Source organism: Phyllostomus hastatus, unplaced genomic scaffold (assembly GCF_019186645.2).
Source record: "Phyllostomus hastatus isolate PE091 unplaced genomic scaffold, TTU_PhHast_1.1 phas_contig_210, whole genome shotgun sequence".
NCBI lineage: Eukaryota > Metazoa > Chordata > Mammalia > Chiroptera > Phyllostomidae > Phyllostomus > Phyllostomus hastatus.
The window spans coordinates 16,634,654-16,660,581 of record NW_025333737.1 but is presented as its reverse complement, the minus strand read 5'-3'; the positions used below and the strand labels follow the sequence as shown (position 1 = coordinate 16,660,581).

General features: G+C 38.1%; 1 protein-coding gene across 2 annotated transcripts in view; it reads right to left on the bottom strand.

Annotated features, from left to right (window-relative positions):
• Positions 1–17,054, bottom strand: part of CLTC (clathrin heavy chain) — a 61,026-nt gene extending 43,972 nt beyond the window's left edge. Inside the window, exon 1 of one of the 2 annotated variants that reach the window (XM_045835721.1) lies at positions 16,653–17,054. In XM_045835721.1, the coding sequence (XP_045691677.1) occupies positions 16,653–16,694 (42 nt within the window). In that variant the 5' untranslated portion in view covers positions 16,695–17,054. The remainder of the gene's footprint in view (positions 1–16,652) is intronic. The other variant, XM_045835720.1, reaches the window with a different exon arrangement.
• Between the last annotated feature and the right edge of the window lie 8,874 nt (positions 17,055–25,928).

The window sequence follows — 25,928 nt, the reverse complement described above, 5'->3', positions numbered from 1 at the left end:
TTTCAGATTCCTCATAATCTAGACAACAAAGATTCTTCATTCAAGTAAACAATTACTGTATAAATGTGTAACTTTGATTATAAAATACAAGTATCATCCAGAATTAGCTGGTTCTACAGACTGCATAAAAGCCAAAATGTCTGGATTTAGTCCCAGTTTTGCCACTTAGTAGGTACAGACAAATCAGTTATCCCTGTGTATGTTTCCTCATCTGAAATGATAGGACCTATCCCACCGTTGGGAGGATTTAAAAGGAAATGCTTAGGACAATGCCAGACATATAGTAAAGTCTCAATAGATACTATTAGGGCATATAACACAGCTCAAAACTAGCTTTTTTTTTTTTTGTATTTTCATTTTATTATCTGCCTAATTCAGCTGTCCTAAATGGTGGTTAAAACTCTGGGTGTGAATTTATTTTGACTACTGATAATAGATAAGTGGTCTCTGGGTGCTTAACTTACTCAGACATTGAAATATACCCCCCCTTTTTTTTTTTTTTTTACAAAAGTAAATTATCCCTAATTTCTGCTCTTTAATTGCCTAACTAAAGTCAGGGAGAGATGTAGAGACCAGAATCTCCAACCATGCAACATGTTAATGCTAAGTAACCCTATGCTATCTTAATTCCTATTTTTAGGGGCATCATGAACACCACAGCATTGCTAAGGCTCTCTAACAAACTTGACAAAAGTATCTCCAACACGTTCACTGAGTGAGCAAGCTGGGAAAGCTGTTACAGACAGATGGCATAAGGTCAGTACCATCAAAAATTCTCTTTCCCCTAAAGAGAAAAGAAGGTAAAATGGAAAGCAGGCACAGCACTTCTCTCCTCAATGTGCAGAAGACACACACACTCACATTCCTATACTACACCTTTCCAAAACCGGTTTCCCACTGTTTCCTACTCTGCCCACGGCCCACAATTTCCAGTCAATATATCCAAATGAACTTTAAGCTCCTCAAGTAAAAGAACTTTCTTAAAGAATGAAAACCTCTTCCACCTATTCTCTTTAATATGCCTAACTAAGGTTACTAAGGCCAGAATCTTCTTACACACAAGAACATTCCCTTTACTATGTGAATTCTGTTGTAATTACTTTTCAGGACAATTACAGACTAAGAGATTTACGAAATCTAAGAATCCACATTAATATAAATAATTAAAACAAGGAACAGCTGTTCCTAACAGAAGAACACTAACAAAAATGGTGAAAGACTGATAAAATTTTTAAAAAGTCACTACAGGTATTTTACAATCATCACAATAATTGATTCAGGCAAGAACCATCAATAGATACTAAAATTAATGGATGAAATTCTGAGCAGTAACAGATGTTTACAGTCTCAAAATATCTCCCAAGACATTTATTGCAAAGAAGAAAGATGTGTAGTAAAGAAACCTGTTTGACACAACCTTCACTCAAATCATCAAAGCTAGTATTACTAGCAGAGGGTCAAATTGATAGCATGTGCTACCTGTGCTGCGCACTCCAAAGGACACAGTGCTTCTATGCTATTCCTGCCAAAAGTATATAACCTAAATCTAATCATGACCACACACCAGATATGCTCAAATTGAAGAACACCCCACAAAAAATAAATGGTCTGTACTCTTCAAAAATATCTGTCTTCAAATACAGAGTTCCAGATTAAAGGAAACTAAAGAGAAAGGGACAACTCATGACTCTGAATTTTCTTTTGACATTAAGAATATTATCAGCCCTGGCTGGGGTGTCTCAGTGGATTGAGCACTGGACCGCAGAAACAAAGGGTCGCTGATTCAATTCCCAGTCAGGGTACATGTCTGGGTTGCAGGCCATGTCCCCAGTAGGGGGTGCATGAGAGGCAAGTACACACTGATGTTTCCCTCTCTCCCACTCTTCCCGTCTAAAAATAAAGTCTTTAAAAAAATATATCAGAACAAGTGATGAAATCTGAATAAAGCCTATGATTACACAACAGTATCCTGTCAAAGTCAATTTCCTCATTTTGATCATTTTAGTGTGGCAATGTAGCACCATTTTGTTTTTCTTACTAAATACACAATAGAATATGTAGTGGTAATGAGATATCACACCTACAAATTACTTCCTAGCAGTTTAGTAAAAAAAATATCTATAGAAACAAAAGAGGACAATCAGATATAGTAAAAAAATGTTCAGAACCAAAGAATCTGAATCAAGAGTGTACATGGCAAGGCCCTGGCTGGCATAGCTCAGTGGATTGAGCGCGGGCTGCGAACCAAAGCATTGCAGGTTCGATTCCCAGTCAGGGCACATACCTGGGTTGCAGGCCACAGCCCCCAGCAACCACACATTGTGTGTGTGTGTGTGTGTGTGTGTGTGTGTGTGTGTCTCAATCTCTCTCCCCCCTCCCTTCCCTCTCTAAAAATAAATAAATAAAATCTTTTTTTTTTTTTAAAGAGTGTACATGGGAATTCTGTGCACCATTCTAGTTTTTCTGTAAATCTGAAATTCTGTAAAAAATGTTTTTAAAAATTATCTTAAGAGACATAACTGAAAGCAACAAGCAGATCTTGTTAGGCTCCTTATTTAAACGAACCAGTAACATTTAGGGATAACCAGAGAAATCGGAACATGGACTGATTTTTAGATACTGAAGGGCTGTTATATGAGGAGACTTGATACCATGATTATTAAAAAATTCTTTATTTTCTAAAGATGAATGCTGGAGTATTTAGAAGTGAAATGTCATGACAGTCTGATTTCTCTAAAATGTTTTAAGTAAAACAAAAAAGACAAAAATAGCAAAATATCATTAAAACTGTAGATGATTGGGTATATGACTCTCCTTGGTCTTACAGAAGCTAGCAAATTTATCTTTTTAAATGTTTTTAAAAAGAGATTAATCTCCACTCTTCTGTAGGTTACAGAACTTGAAAATTAAATAGTAAAGATCAGATTTTTACTAGGCAATTTACCTGCAGTGCAGGCAGGAAGACTACAATTTCAAAAGGTAAAGATGAAGATCAGTCCAAGAGTGAAACAACTCAAGCTCCGTGAAGGAGCCGTGCACTGGATGTCTGCCCAGTCAGAACTGAGAGGTTTGCTGCACTGACCAATACTGGCAGCCAGTGGTTACATGCAGGTGTTTAATTCTGTTAAGCAAATAAAATTTAAATTCAGTTTCTCAGTTACTAGTCACATTTCAAGTATTCAACAGCCTCCTGACTACTGTACTGGAAGGCTCAGAATATAGAACATTACTATCACTACATAGTTCTATAGGAGAGCACTGTTTTCAGAATTTTTCGGGGGGAGGGGGTCCAACCAGGAGAAAAGAAAAACTTCTTTAACTTTAAACTCTGGCAAAATACAAAGAACAGTTGATTTAGAGACACATTCATAAAAGGATTTCAGACAAGACAGGAAGAAACAAAACAAAAAAAAAAGAACTTTTAGGTTTCAGAGTCCATATATTTTCTGAAGGCTTGGAGAAAAAAATCTGCAAAGTTCAGTGCTAGCAAAAGGAAGATCCTAAGAAAAAACTCCTCAGTATGGGTGCCTCTTTCCTCTAAAAAAAATCATTAAATATTAAAAAAATCAGAGGTCTGGGGACTGAGCCGGACTGAGAACGTGCAGATGTAGTAAGATGCAATTTCTTCGGGCAATTCTGTGCTTGGTGAGCTACAACTGCCTCAATTTCTAAGGCGTTCATCAGTATCATGAGGGAAAGAATATACAACTGTAAGATGCATGGGAAAGAACATACAACTTTTAGGGAAAGAATATACAACTTTAAGATGACTTTCCTATTTTGAAAATGGTTAGTATAAAAGGACTATATTAAGATCAAAGAAATATGGTAAAAAAAATTTACCTTCAGCAATATTAGATTCAGAAATCTAAGCTAAATGCTCATCAGTTTTCAACTCTTTAAGCTGTGTCTTTCCTGTCTTGGTTTTGAAACTGTACTTGGTTTTATTGTCAATATGGCAAACACAAAAGAGAAAGCGTCCATCTTTGCTTAAAGAGAAGCAAGGAATACTTGGGTGTTGCATGAAAGTGATTTAACACACAGCAAACACTTAGAGCAGTGTGGGGGCACATAAGGACTCTGTAGTTTAGGGATTTCTGTCCTTTTCCAGTTAGTATGTAGTTCTGGGACTACAGTATCCTATGACATATCCTATTCTACAACAGACTGGCTCTGATGTCATGCTTCTAACAACATACCATCAAATGAAAGGCAGACTGATTTGCTTTGTTCAAAACATATGTCACTAAAGATAGCTAGAACTTTCATACATCATGAAATGAGGAAACCCAGCGATGATGGTAAGTCAGAACATTAGGGCACACCAGTGATCTAACAATAAAAATATCGTTCAAGGGATTGAATGAAAATTAGCATAAAACAATACAATCAAGTAAAACCACAGTATTTTTCATTGTCCAATTCTTTGACTATCTAAAGACTCTTCATTAGCACAGTCACTAGCTCAGCAATCAACCACAACTGTGTTTATGCCTAAAAACATCACATAATTAATGCAGTAATAGGTTTGCTTTGAGCCTACTAATTTCAACCGGCAGTTCTTACATTTGATCCGATAGGAACACTCAGAGGAAAGCAGACTTTTTTATAAGCATACCGGGAGAGTTTGCTTCCAAATAAATGACTAGTAAACTCAGAACAGAACTCATTTACCAGCTGTATCAGCTGAAAATCAGAACACATTAAAACTTGGTGTTTATGCCAGCATTACTAAGGACTTATGTTTCAAAATTAGTGCTTGGCTTTACACTTTCCAGATCCTTCCTCCCTGTTTCATCTGAATTAGGATGAAAAGGAAGTACGTATGAGCTACTGTATTTCAGATGAAGCTGTTCTGTAAATGCTCTATGTATAGTCCTATTTCAGTTGTTTATGTAAATGAATCTTGTATCTTGATAAAGACTTAATAGGTGTTACCACCAGAGAGTTAAGTCAACAATTTTAGAAAGACCTGCTCATACTTGGATGCCACCCAATACAGATATTTTTAAGTTAAGTGCTTGAAGATTTGGTTAACTTCCTATCCCAAGTATTTCACTCATCATAATTTCCTTTAAAAGTTCCCATCCTCTACCTTCACTAGTATTAATCACAGTGAAAAAATATGCTGACAGTAGTTACTTCATTAAGCCCTTCCAGGAAACTAGCAGAATGCCAGATAAAAACTGCAGTTGCTGTCTTCTACAGGAAATAAAGAAAAATGCTGAAAATGCAGCATTCCTTTGCTTCTTCCATCGACAGGATACCCGCCATTGTTTTCTGTAGGCTCTACATTTCCAGCAACAAATAAATACGCCTTTAATCCTTGCTGACCCCACACTTAAACATACGGATTTGTTCATACTCCCTGTTGGTCTGAGGCAAGGCAATCCCTGGCTCTTAGAATTCTTAACTCTGGTCATGCACTTCAAATTGTTAAGTAATATGTTCAGGAAGGAACCACACAGTTGGAGACAGGGACTAAAGACTATGAGCTTTGGTAAACTATCAGACTTTTCAAAGAGAATTTTTCCTTCCTGTAACTATTGACTAGAAATTTTAAAAACTTTAAATATGACTCATTCTTAGAAAAATACTAATTCATAAGTAAATGAAATATTACATATCAATTTTAGCCAAGCTGCAGGAGAATACAGGGAAGTTTTTATGCCCCAAATCTTACAGATGGGCATGACTCTCCAAGGTAATGCCTTTTCCCAGATAAAAGCTAGTCAGCTGGCACACAGTACCTGAGTGCTACCAAAGCTTTCACAGGTGTATCTGCATGGCAGGAGTAGGGGATGCAGGTCAAGGGCAGAATTTATCCAAACTTTCCTTTCAAAGAATCAGAAATGAGGCTTACTTTGTGGGTTCAAGATTACAATATTTAGTGCTGACTTAACATAAAGATCTTTAAAGGATGATCTGAATGTCATCCTGGGCAGATAGCAAGGGCACGGTTTCCTGGTGTAATAACTAAAACAACCGGTCAGTTTCCTTACTGTTAAAACTATAAAGGTCCTGAAGAAAACTTCATCCTGTGACACCACTTACAGACTTCACAAAACGTTATTTTAAGTGGGAACCCAGTGATTCAGCTCAACCTCATCAATGATATTCATGTATTTTTCTAGCCTGTACTGACAGATCTGCTAGGAAATTAGCCATCATGCTGTCACTCAATATCCTAGCTGGTTCAATCATTTAAAGCATGATCAGAACTCAGGTGCTACAAATTACAAGACCAGAACCATTTTATTTTACTTTTGAGTCACTGGAATGCTTCCTTGTGAACGTAAATGCCGGAAGTTTCAAGTTCAATCGAGTGAATGAAGAAGTAACACTCAGCACGAACACTTACAGACTATCTCAAAAATCTTAAATTCAGGGAGTTCAAAACAACAATTAAAATGGTTATATGACCACGGTTTATTTTCTATTAATACCTATTGATCATTATTTGGCGACTTAATATCAATTCAGTATTTTATAACCTGTTACTTAAGTACAACTTTTATATTAAATTGTCTCCTTTGTTTACTCTATGTTAAACTGTAAATTTGTCATTACTACTGAGGGACTAAACTACAGGGGGAAAAACAGGTGTCAGGCTCAGAGAGATTTGAGGGCACAATTTGTAGCTCTTCCTCTAAAAAGAAAAGAACTTTCCATCATCTCAAAACCCTATACTGTTTCACTGTTAAAAACTAAGTAAGATTGGCTTGATTTTTTTTATCAGGAAAAGGGTGTGCCCTGGACACTTGTAGATTTCTTTTAATACATGACACTAAAACTTCTCCAGCCTAGTTCAAAACACCAAACCCTTTCATCTTCTTTCTTTCATGTCAGGAAAGTTCTCCTCCACTGTCTGAAAAGAGCTTCCACTCCAATTATTTTGGTTTTGTATTTAATTCTGTAATTTCCTCTAAATTTAAAATCTTAAAAAAAAATCAGGTTAATCTTTCACATTGCAGATTTCCACAAGGGCAATTCTGCTTCTAATTTTCTTCAGCATCAACTGTTTCTGTACATGTTCTGTTCTTTCACCCCTTTATCTTCACGGGTCTGCTTATATTTTATCAAGTGTTTTTTGCATGCCTCAAATGATGCCAACCGTTTTCTAAAGTTTTCTTCCAGTTCTAGCAGGGGGAAAAAAACTTTTAAAGTATTTTCTTGTCTCTTCCTAGGTCTGTAGTACTTTTTCCAATAATCACACATTTAAACAATTACTGAGCAGCTACTGTATGCGACACTGTACTAATACACAGAGAATTCTACAGTAGATACGGTCTCTTCTATTCATTGCATTAACAGGCATGCAGCAATTACAACAGGGCCTTGAGGTTACAGGGATGCATGTCTGGCCCGGATATATGTAGTATCTCCAAAGAAATGCAAATGCATCTAAAGTAGGACACACAATTTAAGGAAAGGTGGGGCTACTAAGCTTAGGAAAGAACAAAGAGAACTAAAAAAAATATCGTATATGCCCAAATAGGGTATTCATTTCCCAAGTAGTCTATTCTCCAGCCCCTCCCCCTCACAAAAAAAAACAAACCCACCTTTGGACAAGTGTTGGAGAGAATGCTAAAGTAACTGGAACTCTCATAAATTGCTGAAGGAGATGTAAAATGAGGCAGCTGCTACGAAAAACAACTGGGTGTCCCCTCAAAAAATTAAAACATACAATCAGCTTATGACCCAGCAATTTAACTCCTAGGTATATATCCAAAAGAACTGAAAAACAGGTATTCAAACAAAAACGTATGCATTCATGGTCATTGCAGCACTATGCACAATAGCCAATAGGTGGAGAAAACCCAAATTTCCATCAGCTGCTGAAAGAGTAAAATGTGCTATATCCATTCAATGAGGTATCATTCAGCCATGAAAGAATGAAGTACTGATACACAGTACAACATGGATGAACCTCAAACATTATGCTTAGTGAAGGAAGTTAGAGACACATGTTGTATGATTTCACTTATAGGAACAGGTAAATCCAGAGAGAGAGCACATTAGTAGTTGCCAGGGGACAGGAGGAGTGAGGAAGGAAAAGATTGCTTGATGGCTCTGGGGTTTCCTTCAGGGAGGATGAGAAAGCTTTTGGAACTAGATACAGGTGATGGTTGTACGACACTGTGAATGTACTAAATACCTCTAATTTGTTCACTTTAAAATAATTAATTTTAAGTTATGTGTATTTTACCTCAATTTAAAAAGGCTTTTAGTCCCATTAAAGTATAAACTCCTAGGAATTATATATGTGTAATATATACTTCAAGTAGTCATTTATTTTACTTAGCTTATGTAGATAATTTAAATTATAAAATAATTAATTTGGAAATATTTTTGTACTCTTTACCTTTCAGAAACCATTCTATTTAAACTCATAGGCATTTTTTTTACATCAGTGTCTTCACCAGCACTGGAAAGTCATCTCCATCCCATCAAAGTTTTTGTTTTTAATCCATTATGGTGCAACCATGGGGATTTTATAACATGCCTCGAATTTCCACTTGCCTATTATGAAAGTTGTTTCCATTTGCTTGGATTATGATCTCTAGAAACATACCGCTCGCTAAGGAATTGCTTTTTGAGCAATATTTAAAATGTTTGCTTATAACATCCAACAGTTATAATTGTGAGGCCATACAAAGAGGAATAATTATCAGATGTGTTAAATTTACCTCTTACCAATTCAGACGATTTCAAATAATGAGATCCATCCAAAGTCATCTCTTTGTCAAGGTGAGTGTATATGAATAATCTTTGGCTTTACTCTGTCCACGTTGGGGGTTATTATTGTCATTATTGATTTTTAGAGAGAGGAAGGGGGAAAGAGAACCATTGACTTGTTGGTCCACTCACTTATGCATTCATTGGTTGATTCTTGTATGTGCCCTGACCAAAGACGACTCACAACCTTGGCGTATAGAGGCAGTGCTGTAACCAGCTGAGCTATCCTGCCAGGCCCTTGGTGGATTTTAAGCCCTCCTTCTTAGGTGAGCAGCTGGTCAGAAATAGATGAAAGCAACTCTCAACCCAATTCCAATTTTTCATCTATTAAGATTCCCACAATTTCAACTGATGGGAGTCATCAAAAACTGCAAAGCCAGCACCCCCAGTGTGAGAGTTCTTCCCCTCCCTACTCCAGAAATGGACTAGATATTGAAAATGAGGAGGAGGAAAGAGTATGGTGTAAAACTTCCAAGGCCCTGGCTGGCGTAGCTCAGTGGATTGAGCGTGGGCTGCGAACCAAAGCATTGCAGGTTCGATTCCCAGTCAGGGCACATGCCTGGGTTGCAGGCCACAGCCCCCAGCAACCACACATTGATGTTTCTCTCTCTCTCTTTCTCTCTCCCTTCCCTCTCTAAAAATAAATAAATAAAATCTTAAAAAAAAGAAAAACTTCCATAACTAGGTAGGCGGTGGCTATTTCCTTTAGCATGGCACATACGTTCAACTCAACTGGATAAAGGGAGACAGACACCCCTCCAGCGCAGAATGAATTACTTTAATTTAATAAATGAGGTAGCTGAGAAAAGCTAAAAAAATAGAGCTTGGGTTAAATATCTGAGACATTTTACACAAAAGCACACTGCAAAATTTAAAACATTGTAATGTGATGAAAAGATCTTAATGGACTCATTTCCTATTCTCAGCTATACGCTTTAAAATCTGATTTACTTAATTAAAACTTAAAGAAATGTCCTTATTTACCCAATGATTCAGAACAGGAAGTACTAATATTACAATACTTGGATGTTCTGCTTCCCAAGCACAACCCTACAAATTTGGAATCATTTCCCCTCAATGGTTATGCTAGTCAAACTGAGCAAGCATGTTCTATTCCCACTTTCCTCCTCCCTAAGCACAATTAGCTTCCTACAGTTCTATTCAACTTTTACATTAGTATAAACACAAAAGAATGCATAATACAGTAAAACAGAAAGCAGAAGTTTCCTGCTTTCACAAGTGGCTGGAACACATTCATTCTCTTGTCATCAAGGAAATATCTGAGGAGAAGTTTAAGAAGTTCAGCCTTATGAACAGGATATAGATAATCCTGGTTCCAAGTAAATCATCTGATCCCAATCATTCTGTACAATCTTCTAGTGGGAACATGGATAAAGCCCTTTAAAAACATGATCTAAATAATTGTTTAAGGCATAAAAAAAAATCAAATGTTGGCTCACTGGCCCCTACTTTTCAAATATAAAAACTATTGACCTAAAAATAAACTACTAGTAGAATGTGTACAATCAAAGAACATCACAGTATATAAACAAACTGTGGTATACTTTATGGTTCAAATTACACAGATCATTCACCAAAGGAGGCAAGGTACCACACTGGAGAGAGCAAGTACTAGTCTGAAAACCTACTTGTTAGCTGTGTGACTCTGCAAGTTAAATGCTATGAACTTGTTTCCTCACCTGCAAAGTCTAACTCTACTTCCCTGAAGGGACTATCTTGCTATTGAAATGAGATCATAAACATAAAACATTTTGGAGTGTTCTTGGTACACAGTAGGTACTCAAACAGCTATTTATTTTGATCTTGTGGATTTCAGGGCAATTAAGATTTGATAGATATTATTCCCACTAAACTAGGACAAAATATCTTAAATCGTGTCTTTCATAATACGGAAGACACAAAATCCAAGTCTGACAGATGGGTTCTGTGTAATACATTCAGCTCCGAACCTGCTTCCATCCTACTGAGTTAAGAGCATTAGCCACCGACACACTTGGTGGGGGTGGAGACGGGCAGTTTACCTAGAGCTATAAACTTTGCTATGATTTACAAATTGATTTATGAAGTAGTCTTGTTTTTGTGGCATGTGTGTAAATGATTTGGAGAAATGGTCTCATTTTAATATATAGGACTAAAGTATCTCTCAGCAATGAATTCATTTCCCATCTAAATGAGAACATTTACTTCAACACTACCATCTTATAGGAGGAAATATGTAACAAAAACAAAAGCCTGACCAGCATCCCACAAAACACCCTGACTGGTGAGTATTTTACCAGATACGGTTAGGTGTCTTACATTTTTCCGATCAAGAAACATGAACTAAAAATGTACCAAGGGTACATAATGAGTGCTCATGGTATGTAGTACAAGGTTTAAAACATTCTTTCTTTTGGGCACAGTTTCAGAGCAGGGTCAGTTTTGTATCATTAATATTTGTATTAAATTCTGAACAGTATTAAACATTCGGTAACTGTGTGGACAGCCTCTGTCAACTCATCGATGCAGGCACGACCACAGTAACTGCGCTCAGTCTCATTCACCGCTCTGTTCCTGGGCTAACTCAGTTGTTGATATATGATAAATACTCAGATATTAGGTGGATATAACAAATATTTATGAGCCATAAAAATCTAGGTATGCAAATTAAACAGAGTCACTGGTTCCAAGATACCTGAATAAAAGGTACAGGACACGAATTATATATCTGACAACGAAGGCTCTGAAAGTGCTACACCCAAACACTTTTCATATACATGATCTCAGACCGCCACATAAACTTTGTGAGGCAGTTACGCCTATTCACACAGAAGAAACAAGAGGTTAATCTTAACCTGCAGTCTCCAATACTGTAACCACATTCCATAAGCCATATGTGGTACTAAGCAGTTGAAATGTGGTTACTGTGACTGAATTTTTTTTTTTAATTTTATTTATTTACTTTTAGAGAGAGGGGAAAGGACAGAGAAAGAGAGGGCGAGAAACATCAATGTGTGGTCGCCTCTTGCATGTCCCCTCTTGGACCTGGCCTGCAACCCAGGCATGTGCCCGGATTGAGAATTGAACTGGTGATCCTTTGGTTCCCAGCCCGCATTCAATCCACTGAGCTACACCAGCCAGGGCTTGTGACTGAATTTATTTTAAAATTTAAATTAGTTAAAATTAAAGTTACTGATGGTCGATTATTTATGGAAAACTTAAGCATGCTTGGAATAACCTAGGTTCACAAATCTGCCTTTCCGATTGTAAATTTTATAAAAGCTAAATACAGATAAAATATTTCCAATGAAAATAGGGTTTGAACTGAGATGTGCTCTAAGTGTAAAATACACATCAGATTTTGAAAATTCAGTAACTTCCCCCCAAAATGAATGTGAAATGTTTCATTTGAAAATTTTGTACTGACTACAGGTTGAAATTGTAATATTTTGGGTATACTAAGTTACATGAACATACTAAAATTAATTTCACCTGTTTTTTACTTTTCATATGACCTTGTAAGATGTAAAATTACATATATGGCCCTTAGTATTTTTCTATTGGACAGCACTGATCTTGACAACCCCCAAGCCCCCATTCTGTCTACTACACCACATCATTAGACATATTTTAAACCAGTAGAGAGATCACTTCTTAGAACAAAGTCCAACCAAAAAAGGCATATAGAATACTGTATAACTTCTCTTAGGGCCAACCATTCTTCTTTTTTGAAATAGTTTGTGTCAGTAAACCTAGGCTCAAATCCCATTCGGACACTGTGTTTGAGTGTCACTTTCTTCAACTGTTTAAGGACGACAGGAGCCCTAGCTGGGTAGCTCAGTTAGTTAGAACATCGCCCTAATTTGCCAAGGTTGCGGGTTTGATCTGTGGTCAGGGCACATACAGGGAACAACCAATGAATGCGTGAATAGGTGGAGCAACAAATCCATGTTTCTTTGTCTCTCTAAAATCAATTTTCAAAAATTAGAAAAAAAATCGGAGGATTAAATGCAGACCTGAAACTAGCCAGCCATATTCATAAGATACAACAGGCTCTCACAAGAAGTCTGCTGCTCCCTCCATTCATTAGTCATTGTTCATCATCACCACTTCCCCAAGAGACAGTATTCAACTAACACTTTCAAACAATGTTTTAATTTTAGCTAACAAAATGTTCTAAGCAAATAACTGTGGGTGGTCAGATAAATCTTCATTCTCACCAAGCACATCGGTATGGCCTATAATTGTGCAGTCCAATGTCAGTCAACAGACTCTTGTGGCTATTTACATTTAAATTAATTTAAAAGAACTAAAAGTAAAAACGCTCTTCAGGCACACTCACCACATTTCAAGTGTTCAACATCCCTACGTAGATAGTACAAGTTTACATCATGGAAGAAAATTCTAATGGACAGTAACCCCCAAAAAGCAAAAACCACTTTGATAACAGTGACAGAAAAAAACGTCTTGTGAAATACAATTCAGTAACATAGACTGAGGTTCCTGAAATCAGTATTTGGTATTTTACTGCTTACTAAAATGAAAATGACTGAGATTTTACACACACACACACGGTTCCATATCTTAAATTATTTCCTAAGAATAAAAGCAGGGTCACTAGAATTATCTACACCCCTTTAAGCTGAGTACATTGACCATTAGGAAAATTCTGAAAAACTTGATCCATCTTAAACCTGGAAGCTATTCCCAGGGTAGACTGCACCATAATTCCAGGCAGTTGCCTCTCTCAGGCAGTATGGGTAAGCACATAGCATATCCCACTCATACTTAGCATTGCTTTCTCTCTGCAAACCAAAACCATAGCAGGAACTCCTACCATTCAACTCACAACACAATTCCAGGCCCATTTATGGATTAAGGGGAAAAGAACGGGGAGGGGGGGGGTGTGGTATTGCAGACCCAAGTAACCTGGGATACAATGGAATGTATCAATTGGCATAAAGATATAGCCCCTAATGTGCCAAAAACTGAGAATTGCAGGCAACATTTTATACGTATGGCCTAGGATTTTTTTTTCCAGAATCTGTAACTCTATCTTGCTCAAGTAAGCATTCACCTATTGACTCCTATCAGCCTAAGTATCCTAAAAAAGGAAAAAAAATTCACAACAAACTATTAATATTCATTTGCTGTATAGTCCCAAACCCCAATGACAGATCCTTCAGCTGCCCAAAGTAATTACATGTTATAAAAATTAATTCATATACAGTTCACCTTCCAAAGCTTTCATAAGCTAACTCTACATTCAAGTTCCTCAATTCTTGTTCCTAATTTTTTTCCCTAAGTATTCGGGGTGTTTTCTGCTTCTTAGCTAACTGTCAGGGACTCAGAGGTCCGAGACCTAAAATGCCAATTAAAATAATCCCTCCTAATTTTTAAAATGGAGAGGATAAAAATTGAGGAGACATATATAGATCTTGGAAAAGGTTGGCAATTGGGGCTTTGCACAATTAATCATTATCAACTGGAGCAGCAATTTTCAACCCTTCTCATCTCATGGCACACAAACTAATTACTAAAATTCCACAGCAGGCCAAAAAAATAATAATTTTTGCTGATCTGACAAAAAATAGTATAATGTTGACTTATTCACACTGGACTGCTACTATTGCATTGGCTGCTGTCATTTTTTTCTATGACAAGCTAAAGGAAACAAGGTCAGTGCCCCTGACAAAATAGATACTGCATGCTTTAAAAATTCTTGTGGCACACCAGGTGAAAACCACTGAGCTGGAGCTTACAGTCACAATAGCAGGCTTAAGTTCAGGTATGGCACATCACTCTAAAATATGGAGGACTGAATTCTCCAAGTGTAATTGAAAAACTGCTTTACACTCAACTCTTCGAATTATTTGAGAAGAAAATGGCTTCACTCAAGTATTTGCAGAAATTCTGAATCCCTCAGAAGTCAGACTCATATTAAGTCTGTCTTCAATTAGTGACAAGGTTGGATTCCAATCTTTGATATTATTTAGCAATTCTTATTTCCTCTTTAATAAAAATGAAAAGCTATTGCCCAAACCACCACGAGTCAAGAAGTGAGATTTACTGGTGTGTTATATCTCTGCCTTACAAACAGCAATTGTACCTGCTTCTCGTGGACAATTTTACAAACATCTGTCTGCAGAAAGATTACCCATTAGATGCATGGTAGTGTGAGGAGCCTGTGTTTTCGTCCACACTCAAGGACACTGAACTCCTAACATTCCACATCTATTTACACCACACTTTAACAGAAGTAACCACAGTAATTAAAACTTAAAATTGAGCATAAATAACTTCTGCATCTATTTTGTCACTTAACTTTTTTTAACCTATTATAAAAGTGTTCCATCACTTCAGATGAATGATCTGAAAACCACAGATAGATGACTGAAGAAAGAGCATTACTTAACTCATTTTGAGTAAAGATATTCATTACATTTCAAGACTTAAAGAAAAAGAATTTCTTGATGGTGTAAGCAAAAATGATAATACCTGTAAAGAAATATAAAATTATGTTACTGAAAGTCTGAATAGTAAACTTTTTTACTAACAAGAATCCTTTATGCATACTAACACCAATGGGAGAAAGTAAATAAAATTAACCTTCAGTGGTAAAATGTCCAAAAGGTCACTAATATTAGTGTCATGTCAATCCGTGGCATCTTTTATCATGAAATTAGCCTTTCAGAAGACTGAGCTGAGGCAGGCCTCTTTAAGGGATATTTGAGAAGAAAATTAATATGAATAAATTATTTCAGCAAAAGTGAAACCAAGATTGGTGAACAAAAAAAATCAGATCAGGAAAGACTTAATTCAGTCAAGCTTTCCAACAATCACCTGTCTGGGCCCTCCATGGCATGCTGCCAGATAAGACAGTGTGTTGCCTACAGGATAATGCACCATGGGGAAGAATTCTAGAACCTACTAAAAGGAAACAAATTACAGACCAAATAACCTTGTAGCGTATCTCAGAGCAGGTGTGCTCTATCCCCAGGGCTCCGTTCAATTCCAGGCAATCCTGAGGGAGGGAGGTACTCAGGCCCACAACTAACTGCTAAACTCCAGCAGACCCCAAGATAAACCTCTGAATAACTCTTTCCTACCTTCTAGAACCAAAGAGGGGATAAGAACCACACCATCCCAAAGAAATCAAGAAAGAGGAAAAAAAGCGAGTTCTTCTAGGGACCTTGACCTCACCGCACTCTGAGAGTGACACCGCCCTGAGAAATACGTCCCCCTATTCTATCCTCCCTCGGTTTCTTCAGTGACCTGATCCTACTGCCTCGGGAAAGGCAAGAGGCAAGCCACTGCCGTCTCCCGCCCCCCCCCCCCCGCCACCCAGGGAAGGAGGCGTCTTTCTTAGTTGAGAACCGCAAAGGGAGGAGAAAAAAAAAGGTTGCTCCTCCCCAACCCACCCGCCCCACAACTCCTGGATGCAGACACGAGTGGAGAAAGGGAACAGAAGAGCAATGGGAGGTGACAGCCCTACAATGGCCTAAGCGATGAGATCCTTGCTCCGGAAGAAATGCGGAAGAAACAGCGAAGAAACGCGGGAGAATCCTGCCCCCCCCCAACCCCTGACCTACCAAAATGAATGAACTGAACAAAACTGAGGGGGGGGGGATAGTTAGTATGCGCAGTTCTTGCAACCGGGTAAGAGAAGATTGAAAGGCCCTGGAACCCTAGGCTGGCCCCGCTGCCCTTTGCACCCCTACTCTCGTCCTTTCCATCCAAACCCCACACCATTTAACCACTTAAGCTTTCCAAGATAGCACCGCCATCCAACACCTACCCCAGACACCAATACCCCCCCACCTCCGATCCTGCTCTTTGCTTGGGCCCAGACTCCAGCTTCTTCCTTCTTACCACCCTCTCCACAGCCCTCACTAGCCCTGGCCGAGCCGCACCTGGAGATGCTCCTGAAAACGAATTGGCAGAATCTGGGCCATGGCGCTGTCGGGGGTATGGTCTCCTCCTGTCACTGGGGCTGCGGGGCAGTGGCTGCCCGGGCTCTCCAAGGGAGAGGAGGAGAAAAGGGAGGGGGTAGGCTGGGCTCGGCAGGATACTCTCCGGGGACGCAGGAAACTGGCAGGCAGACGAAAGAGCTCGGGTCGGGGGCGGAGGCTCCAGGGTCCGGGAGAGCCGCAATGGCGGAACCGGGCGCAGCGCAGACTCCGGAAACGGCTGAGCCCTGCGGAGGGATCCCGGCGACAGAACTCCGCCCAAGTCACTTCACCCCTCTCCGTCTTATGTACCCCTCCACGGAGTGCCGCGATACAACGGGCGCAGGAATTCAGGACGCAGTGCGTTCAAAGCTTCGCTTATTGCTGCGAGGGTAACCAGAGGAAGCGAAGGGACTACTTTTTTAGACTCATCACTTTCCCCAGTCTCCGGCTTTTCCCTCCCTCCCCCTCCTTTTTGCATTTTGCCACATCATGCGACTAGGGTAGACTACGCCACTTCCGTGGGCGCTTTAGGTCCCACCCACGTACTTCCGGGTGCACGTGATGGTGGTCTGGAAGGTCGGCGGAGTGCTGCCAGAATGCAGAACGAGTTTCAGGGAAGCGTGGAGCTTCCTAAGATTGCGGTGGCTGATGGGCTGCCTTGAGGAATGGCGGTGCTGCTCCCTTCCCTGGTGGGCCCTGCCTATTTAAACTGAGGCCCTTAGGAAGAGGACCTGGCGTGGGCAGATGGGCCCAGCCTCCCGCCCTCTCTGTGACTCAGGGAAACGGCCTCCCTGCAGAGCGCTCCCCTAGCAGCTGGCTGCAGCATTCCTCCCCCGCCTAGTTTCATATAGTGGGTGTTTTCTTACATCCCAGGGAGGGGGAATGAATTGGGGTTTAAAATCCTCCCTGCCCTTATGAACGCCCTTGTGACGGTTGGAGAGCTGATGCTTGAGTTCTAACTAGAACTATCGGCCTCTTCGGGTGTTACTTAAATAATTGGCTCACAGGGCAGTGAAAGCCATTTCTGAGATATCTCACCCTGGCCTTCTGATAGCTTTTGCTAAACGTTTCTTGCGGACATTTTGGCGGATATGTATGTCGGTCTAGCTTAATTATAAATTTGTCTGGTGTTAAAAGAGTTGAGGATCATAAATACGCTAAAAAATTGGACCAAAATTGTAGCAGCAGGATTTTGGATGGGGGCCCATATCAAGTAATTAATAAGGCTCAAAGATTTAGGTAAAAGGTTAAGGATGGTTTGTAAAACCTTAAGGTTCTTCCTCAGTGTGACTAACGTACACTCGGAGAAAAGGACTAACCATTGGTGGGACCACCTGCACACTGCTGTGAATTAACAGTGTTTGGACATGTAAGCATTGAAAAGCTAGAGTGTCTGTTGTGCCTTTTAAGGGCATTAAGGTATCGATGGTAATCATTATCTATTAATAACCTTCCCGACACTTTCTTGCTAAATTAGAAGATGTAGTATGTCATAATAGCACAAACACAATAAAAGATAGCATTTAGTTCTGTGCCTTTCACCTTTATGAGATGTCATTATTTTTCCAAAAATAGAAAAGTCTTGAGGAAAAACTCAAATATACAGTGATTATTTTTAGTGTCCTTTCCAGCTAAATGTAAAACCCTATTAGTTGTAGAGTCATTTTGTCTGTTAAGCAGTTTTGCCTGAAGTTTGCTTAATCATTTAAATTGCTTTTAATGTTTTTCCCAAAACATACCTCACATACTGGGGATGAGAGAAGAATCTTTGCAGGTAAGAAAACAAAAACAATGTTCTGAAAAGAAAAGCTGTACCACCATTTCATAAGAGTGAATATGTTTGGCAAAATTTCATACTGTTCTGTTAGTTTTGTTAAGCTAAATAGGTGAAGATATTGTGTATTCTGCAACATTTAAAATGACCTTTCTAATATCAAGTTTAATAGTAGCTGCTTTCAAACCTTTCTGGAAGTAGATAAAATCTAAATTAAAAATCAAAAGGAGTTACTGTTTTATTACAGTAAAAGTACTAGCTTAATTAACTTCCAATCTCAGAATCTGGAGTATAAGAGTTGTATCATGAATGAGCCTCAGAAATTTTCTTTATAATACCGCATTTTTTCAGACTATAAGACGCACCCCTCCCATTTGGGAGGAATAAAGGTAATGCTGCTGTTGAGTTCTGTTTACATTTACGTTGGTGAAATATTGTTATTTATGTTATTAAATATTTCACCACATTTTTTGCTTCAAAAATTTTTTTCCTATTTTCCTCTAAAACCTAGGTGTGTCTTATGGTCTGAAAAATACGGTAATTGTCTTGTGTTTTCATACAGACCTGTAATTTTAAGTACATTTAGAATCCTTAGAGCAAGTGATTTTAGCTTGAATATTTGGTGTGGAATATCTAACCAAGAGTGTGCTGAGGTTGTGTTAAAGTAACTTGCTGTGTCATCACACACAGAAATCTAATGAATATATTGTTTTCAGAAATCATTTGGAGAGTAGATCACAATATACCAGCTCATTCTGAAATGTATCTTTCAAATCAATAAATACAAAATTTTTTGAGACAAAAAAATTGGTCCAGACCAGATGATAAAAATTAAAAAACCAAACCTGTGGCTTTTAAAAAGCAATAATTTTGGCCGGAGTAGTAAAAGAGGTTTTTATGGTAGTATGCTCTTCTTGCTAATGGTGTGGGGGGCGGGGGGAACAGCATTAGTCCTTGGTTTAGGAGTCCTAGAGGCTGAGTCACTGTTGTTACCTGAACAGTAACTGAATGACTTAAGGTATTACCTTAAAACAAAAAGAGAAGAAGATAACATAATAAATCAGGAACAAATGCTGTGGGGTTTTCCCCCTTGATAAAGTCTTTTTATAAGCCGATCATGGCCAGGTAGCTCAGTTGGTTAGAGCATCCTCTGATACACCAAGGTTGCATGTTCCATCTCTGCTCAGGGCACATACAACAAGCTACCAGTGAATGCATAAATAAAGTGGAACAATAAATCAATGTTTCTCTCCCTTTCTCAAACAAATACATAAATAGTAAACTACTGCTACTAGAAATGTATCATGATCTGGCTTTGGGTTTCAGAAAATATTTTATTAAGGTAGCCATGTTTATTAAATAAATGGTCAAGTTCTTTCAATTTGAAGCTGTTTTTTTAGCAGAATGTTCAATATTAGGGTCATTAGCATGGGTCGAATGCTATTTTGAGGAGTGCCAGTTTCTCAAAACCTATACGAGAAAACTTTATTGTGCCCCTATTTTATATTTTATACCAGTAACAATGATATATATACCTCCAATAATGACACCTCAGAAAAACTTTTCATTGTACAAAATTCCTGTTTATCTTCAAGCAAACGCAGAATGAAGGCCCCTGCCTTTAACTTGACCTTTTAAAAACAACAAAAATTAGCTACATTGCAAAAGCCAAAAAGCAAGGCAGTTCTCAAACACTGAGATTACTATTAAAGCTAACTTTAAACCTAATGCACTGTACCTACCAAATATTTAAAATTCAGATTTTAATGAAATCAAACAGGATATAATATGGCATCACCCAAGGAAGAAAAGTGGTTTTGACATTTAAACAGCAGTTAGGGCCACTGGGGAGAAGCCCAGCAGAATTAAAGAGCAGCACACATCAAACACCCAGTAAGTGGCTCAGGTATTAGTCACCACGATAGTGCCCACTTTCCTTGGGGCCTGTACAAGGCACTCATTCTAGGTGCCTTGTGTTGCTCACCCAAAAAGTAGCACAACCTTATGCTAAGCCAGTCAGAGAAAGACAAATTCCCTATGATTCCACTCATATGTGGACTCTAATGCTCAAACTGAACTAACAAGCAAAACATAGACTCATGGATAGAGCAGGCTGTCAGCTCTGCTGGGGGTGGGGCGAGGGATGGAGGGATCAAGCAAAAAAGAACAAGAACTCACAACAGTGTGGTGATTACAGCAGGGAGAGTGGTGGGTGGAGATGGAAGAGTATATAAGGAGGATAAATAGTAATGGAAAAAATACATGAAAAAACTATTAAAAAGTAAACACAAGGCAAGTAAAAAAAATTCATAGCCTTTTTTTAGAATGATATGGACCTAAACTTAAACTCAATAAGCATTCACTCGGGCTTGTCTTATACCTAATTTACATGGGCAAGTTTTATAATGTATCATGGATGGCTGTAAGAGCTAGTGAATCTTTATTCTGTCTCAGGACTGAGCATGTTCCCAGTAAATAGCCCTGTGGGAATACAATCTGGAGTCTAATTATATTATATGGTCCCCTCCCTCCCATGTTTTCTAAAGATTAAATCAGATCCCAGCAGAGGAATGAAGTGGCTCATAACATTACCTTAAAAAGTCATCTCAGGAAAGTTGGTTCAAATATAGTGCCACACAGGGCATTGTGGACAGAAAAAATCCAGAAGAGTTATAACCCTGCTAATCAGTCGGAAGTCAGATGCCACATCACAACATCCCTTTTTTTTTTTTTAAGATTGTATTTATTTATTTTTAGAAAGGGAAGGGAGGGAGCGAGAGAGAGAAACATCAATGTGCGGCTGCTGGGGGTCATGGCCTGCAACCCAGGCATGTACCCTGACTGGGAGTCAAAACTGTGACACTTTGGTTCGCAGCCTGCACTCAATCCACTGAGCTACACCAGCCAGGGCTACAATATCCCTTTCATATCCAAAACACAAAGTCAAAAGAAGCGTTGAGAGGTTCTACAGAATGAAGAGGCAATGAGAGGGTCAGGGTGTGGAAATGGTTGTTATGGGCTGTTTTTGTTTTCCTCTTCTCTAAATATGTAGAAGTCCCTTTTCCCTTCCTAGAGTTATTACTGTCTCCAATCCAAAGCAAGGCATGACCCATAAACATGTTCTTTCAGTAGTCTTAAAATTCTGTCACATTTCAGGAACAGTTCTACCAGCAGCAGTGCACACATGCAGACTTGTTACAGTAGTGAACTCCCTCAGAACAGAATGGCTAAGGACTAAAATTTGGTAAAGAATTTTGGTTAACTTAATAATAACAAAGTTTCAAGACAGTATAATCTAATTTACTTGGTCAGCATTCACTTTTCAATACATATGATGAAAAATTAAATACTCAATATTAAAATCTTTTGAATAAGCTTTTTTTAAAAAGTTCTATATGGGGAAAGCAATTCTCAATCTTAAAAAGCCCTTAAGTTCATCACTGAAGCTTTTGTGTATCTGCAAATGTAGTCTGATCTGAATATGTATCAAATTTAGGACACACTAGAAATTACTTTTCTTCAAGTACCTTACCTCAATGTGTCATGACTGATAAAAGCGGATTATGTAAAACAAACCAAAAACCCGGTTATTTCTTTTTCCTGGTTGTTCATATTCCAAATAAGTGTGAATTTAATGATGTACAGTATACAACTATAAACTATTATTCATTCCGTAACACTCCAGTAATGAAAAATATGTAGCATTCATATGAGCCTACCTCATATTTACTGATTTAAGTTTTGTTTTTCGTTCCTGAGCCAACCCTGTTAGCACCAAAAGCCATGAAAGGGTTTCTTCTATGAAAGGTTAGATATACCAGCCACTCAAATATAAAGCTTTCCACAGGGTGAAAGTAAAACCTAATAAAGACAGTCCTTGACCATCTCTGCATTTTCTGGACTATCTAGCTAACCATCAGATCAGATAAAGAGATGAGATCACATCCATGTTGAGGAGGGCTTCAGAATTTCATTTCTTGAAAGGGAACTATTGTACCTGGCTGGTGTGGCTCCATGGATTGAGTGCTGGCCTGAGAACCAAAGGGCCACCGGTTCCATTTCCAGTTTAGGGCATGTGCCTAGGTTGCCAGCCAGGTCCCCAGTAGGAGGTGTGTGACAGGCAACCACACATTGATATTCCTCTCTTCTTTCTCCTTCCCTTCCCCTCTCTAAAAATAATAAAATAAAGAAAGAAAGAAAGCGAACTATCATAAACAGAGTAGCAGACAGGCACACAAAGGCAGTCTCTAAATGCTGCACACTGTAAAAGGAAAACCCCAGGCCAAGCCAACTTTCCAGTTTTTCTATCTGCAAGAATGAGTGGCATTCAAATCATTCTTTATTTGACCTACGTAGTGTTAACACAAGTCACAGACTGGAAACTGCAAAGCCCTTCAAAAAAGCCCTTCCCAAAGTGACACACCTCTTTCCACTGTTTGACTCCTTTCCCCAACCAACCAAATTGTCTTTTTTGTAGTACCAGTCCTACTTTTTCTTAAAACCTCAGTTTGAAATCCAGTGATCTTGCTTCTTAAGCTATTACAACATTTTTTGACAGTACCACCTATTTACTTTGAAGCCTAGGCTAACTCATGTTATTAACAATCACACCTGGAGTTAGCACAACAATCAGTTGTAAATACCAGTATGTACCAAAAAAACACCAAATTGGGTGTGAGGTTATACTTTGGGTTAACTCATAGAGTTTCCTATGTTTTAGTTGAGGACCAAGTAAAATCAGGTTAAGAAACATATGGAGATTTTATCTGAACAAGTAATGTGATACTTTTCTTTGAAAAATTTTCAACAGCTTCACCAGTGAGTTTTGTATTGTTCACATTTTAAGGTTAGTGGAACAACTAACAAACAATAGATTACTTTGAAAATCTTTAAAATAAAGATTAAAATTTTAATTTAGTGATTTACATTATGCTCAATCCCATCAGCTCTGCTATGAAGTAAAAACCAGAAAAGTTCCTTTCACGAAATTAAGATCTTTTCTTGTAAATTGAAAAATCAAAAGAAAATCTTTTATTTCACATGAAATAATTTTAATCAGAATATGTATGTGAAAAGTTGCTTCCCTGGATTAGAGTGCAAGTGGGGAATAATGAAATCAAAAGATTATTTCCTAACATGAAAAATTATGACATTAAAATTTCATTGTCCATAAATAGTTTTATTAGAACACAGACCCATCCATTTATTTATGTATCACCCATGACTGCTTTTACACTACAACAGCAGGGTAGTTGCAACAAAGACTGTATGGCCTGAGAGCCTAAAATATTTACTGTCTGGCCTTATCAAAGTCAAATGAGCTGATTTTATTTCCTGTTTATTTACTTAATTTGAATACAAGAGTTGAATTATCTAAATATGTAAATTAACATAATAATGAGGCACCTCTTTTGGTCTATCATTAAACGACTATTTTTGAGGAACTGCAAGGCTGCAGTAGACAGGCACTTGACTAAGTTGCTGTTAGGATGTAAACAGGTTCATCTGTTCTGCAGAGCACTTTAGGAACAGGCATCAAGAGTCTCTGAAATCACTTTCACTGCACTAAAGAATTTGACCATAAGAATGTACCACAATTTATTCAACCATTTCCTATTGATAGCTATATGCATGGTTTCCAATGTTTTACTATTAGAAACAATGGCATACATTTTATGAATGCTGTATTTAAGATTTTTATATATTTAACATAAATCATCAATTGATGCTGAATCTATAGGAGTCACATTTTATGAGGAAGAGTATTTTATACAACCCCTGAGTCCCTAGGCTATAAATCTAAGGGTGGGCTTGCTGGGTCCTAGGTTATACACATCTTCAACTTACTAGATAGTGCGAAAAATGTTCTCTAAAACAATTTATTCTATGTCAACACTTTTCAGGCCTATTAATTGTTGCCAATTGATGGAAAAGAATGGTATCTCACTGTTATCTTCAACTGTATTTCCCTAATTACTAATAAGACTCAGTATCTTACTAATTGACCACTCACATTTCTTCTTTTATGAAATGACTGACCAGTTCCTTTGCCCAGTTTTCTAATAACATTTGTCTTCATTTGTTTCTTTGTTTCATTTCATTTAGTAGTTTAAAGGTGAATCCCCATTTTCTAAAAACAAACTTTTTCAAAGCTACCACCTTTCCTCTAAGGCTCCTTCCACCTTCTTAACTAGATCCAGCACTATTCCTCTCATACTGCTGCTCTCACAGGCCCCTCAATGGAAATAAATTTGTCTTATGGACCCCACTGCCACAATTATACCCTAAAGCTGTAATGATGCCATTCCCCTCCAGTAAATGCATATATAGTACCAAATAAGGGCCAGATCCATGGTGTGGCTTTCAAAGCCTTCATCATCTGTCCTCGACCAAAATTTTCAGCCTATTTCTCTCCTACATAAACTCCATACACCAAATATACTAGCCTGCTTGCCATTTCCCACAAACACCCCCTGGGCTTTCTGATTCTGTCTTGATCTAGGCTCTTCCTAGCACCCATCTGTTCATCAGAAGTTCTTTGAGGAAAGCTCTTCCTTATGATATAACAACAAATAAATGTAGGAAAGAATTGGGAAAAAATCACCATTTTACAACCATAAGAATGAAACTGATTCAAGCAAGAATCATCAGTTGATGATAAATTCAGAGGGAGATAATTTATAAGGAATAGGCTACTTCACATAATTTCAAAGTATCCCCCCAAAATGCTTATTAATTATAAGAGTAACTAGACTGAAAAATAAAAAACACCCTAGACAAGTAATCAAAATTAATATCAGCAAGGGGCAAATACCACATGCCTCCAGATTTGATGTCTTAAGAGAAACACAAATCGAGAACATTCTATAAAATAACTAACCTGTGTTATTTTTTTAAATGTCAGAATGTTAAATGTAAAAGACAAAGACTAAGGACCTTTTCCAAATTAAAAGGGATTAAGTATAATACATGATTCTTACTAAGAACTGGGGAAAACACTATAAAGGACATTATCGGCATACACCCCCACCACATCTGAGGAAGGCACTGATACATACACCTCAGGAGAGAACCTGATAAGACAAATGTGCAAAAACGGTGTCTAGAACACAGAACGTTAAAATTAACAAATTACCAATGTTCCGAGAAACCACCACCATGCACCTAACTTCAAGAACAAACACATGGATTTGGATCCTCGTGTGATTTTTCAGTAAAACTTCAGGTTTCTAATATTGAACAGAAAACTACTTAGATGGCAAAGGATATAATGTGAAAGTGTTAGTTACCTATAAAAAACCAGATTCTTAGTTTTTACAAACAATCTAAAAACACACTTACTGCCTTTTGAATTTTAAATACACCAATAGCTTTATTTAACAAACACTGAGTGACTACCATGTGCAGAACACTGTGCTAGATGCCATGAAGAATACAAAGATGAAAAAGACACAGTCCCTGCC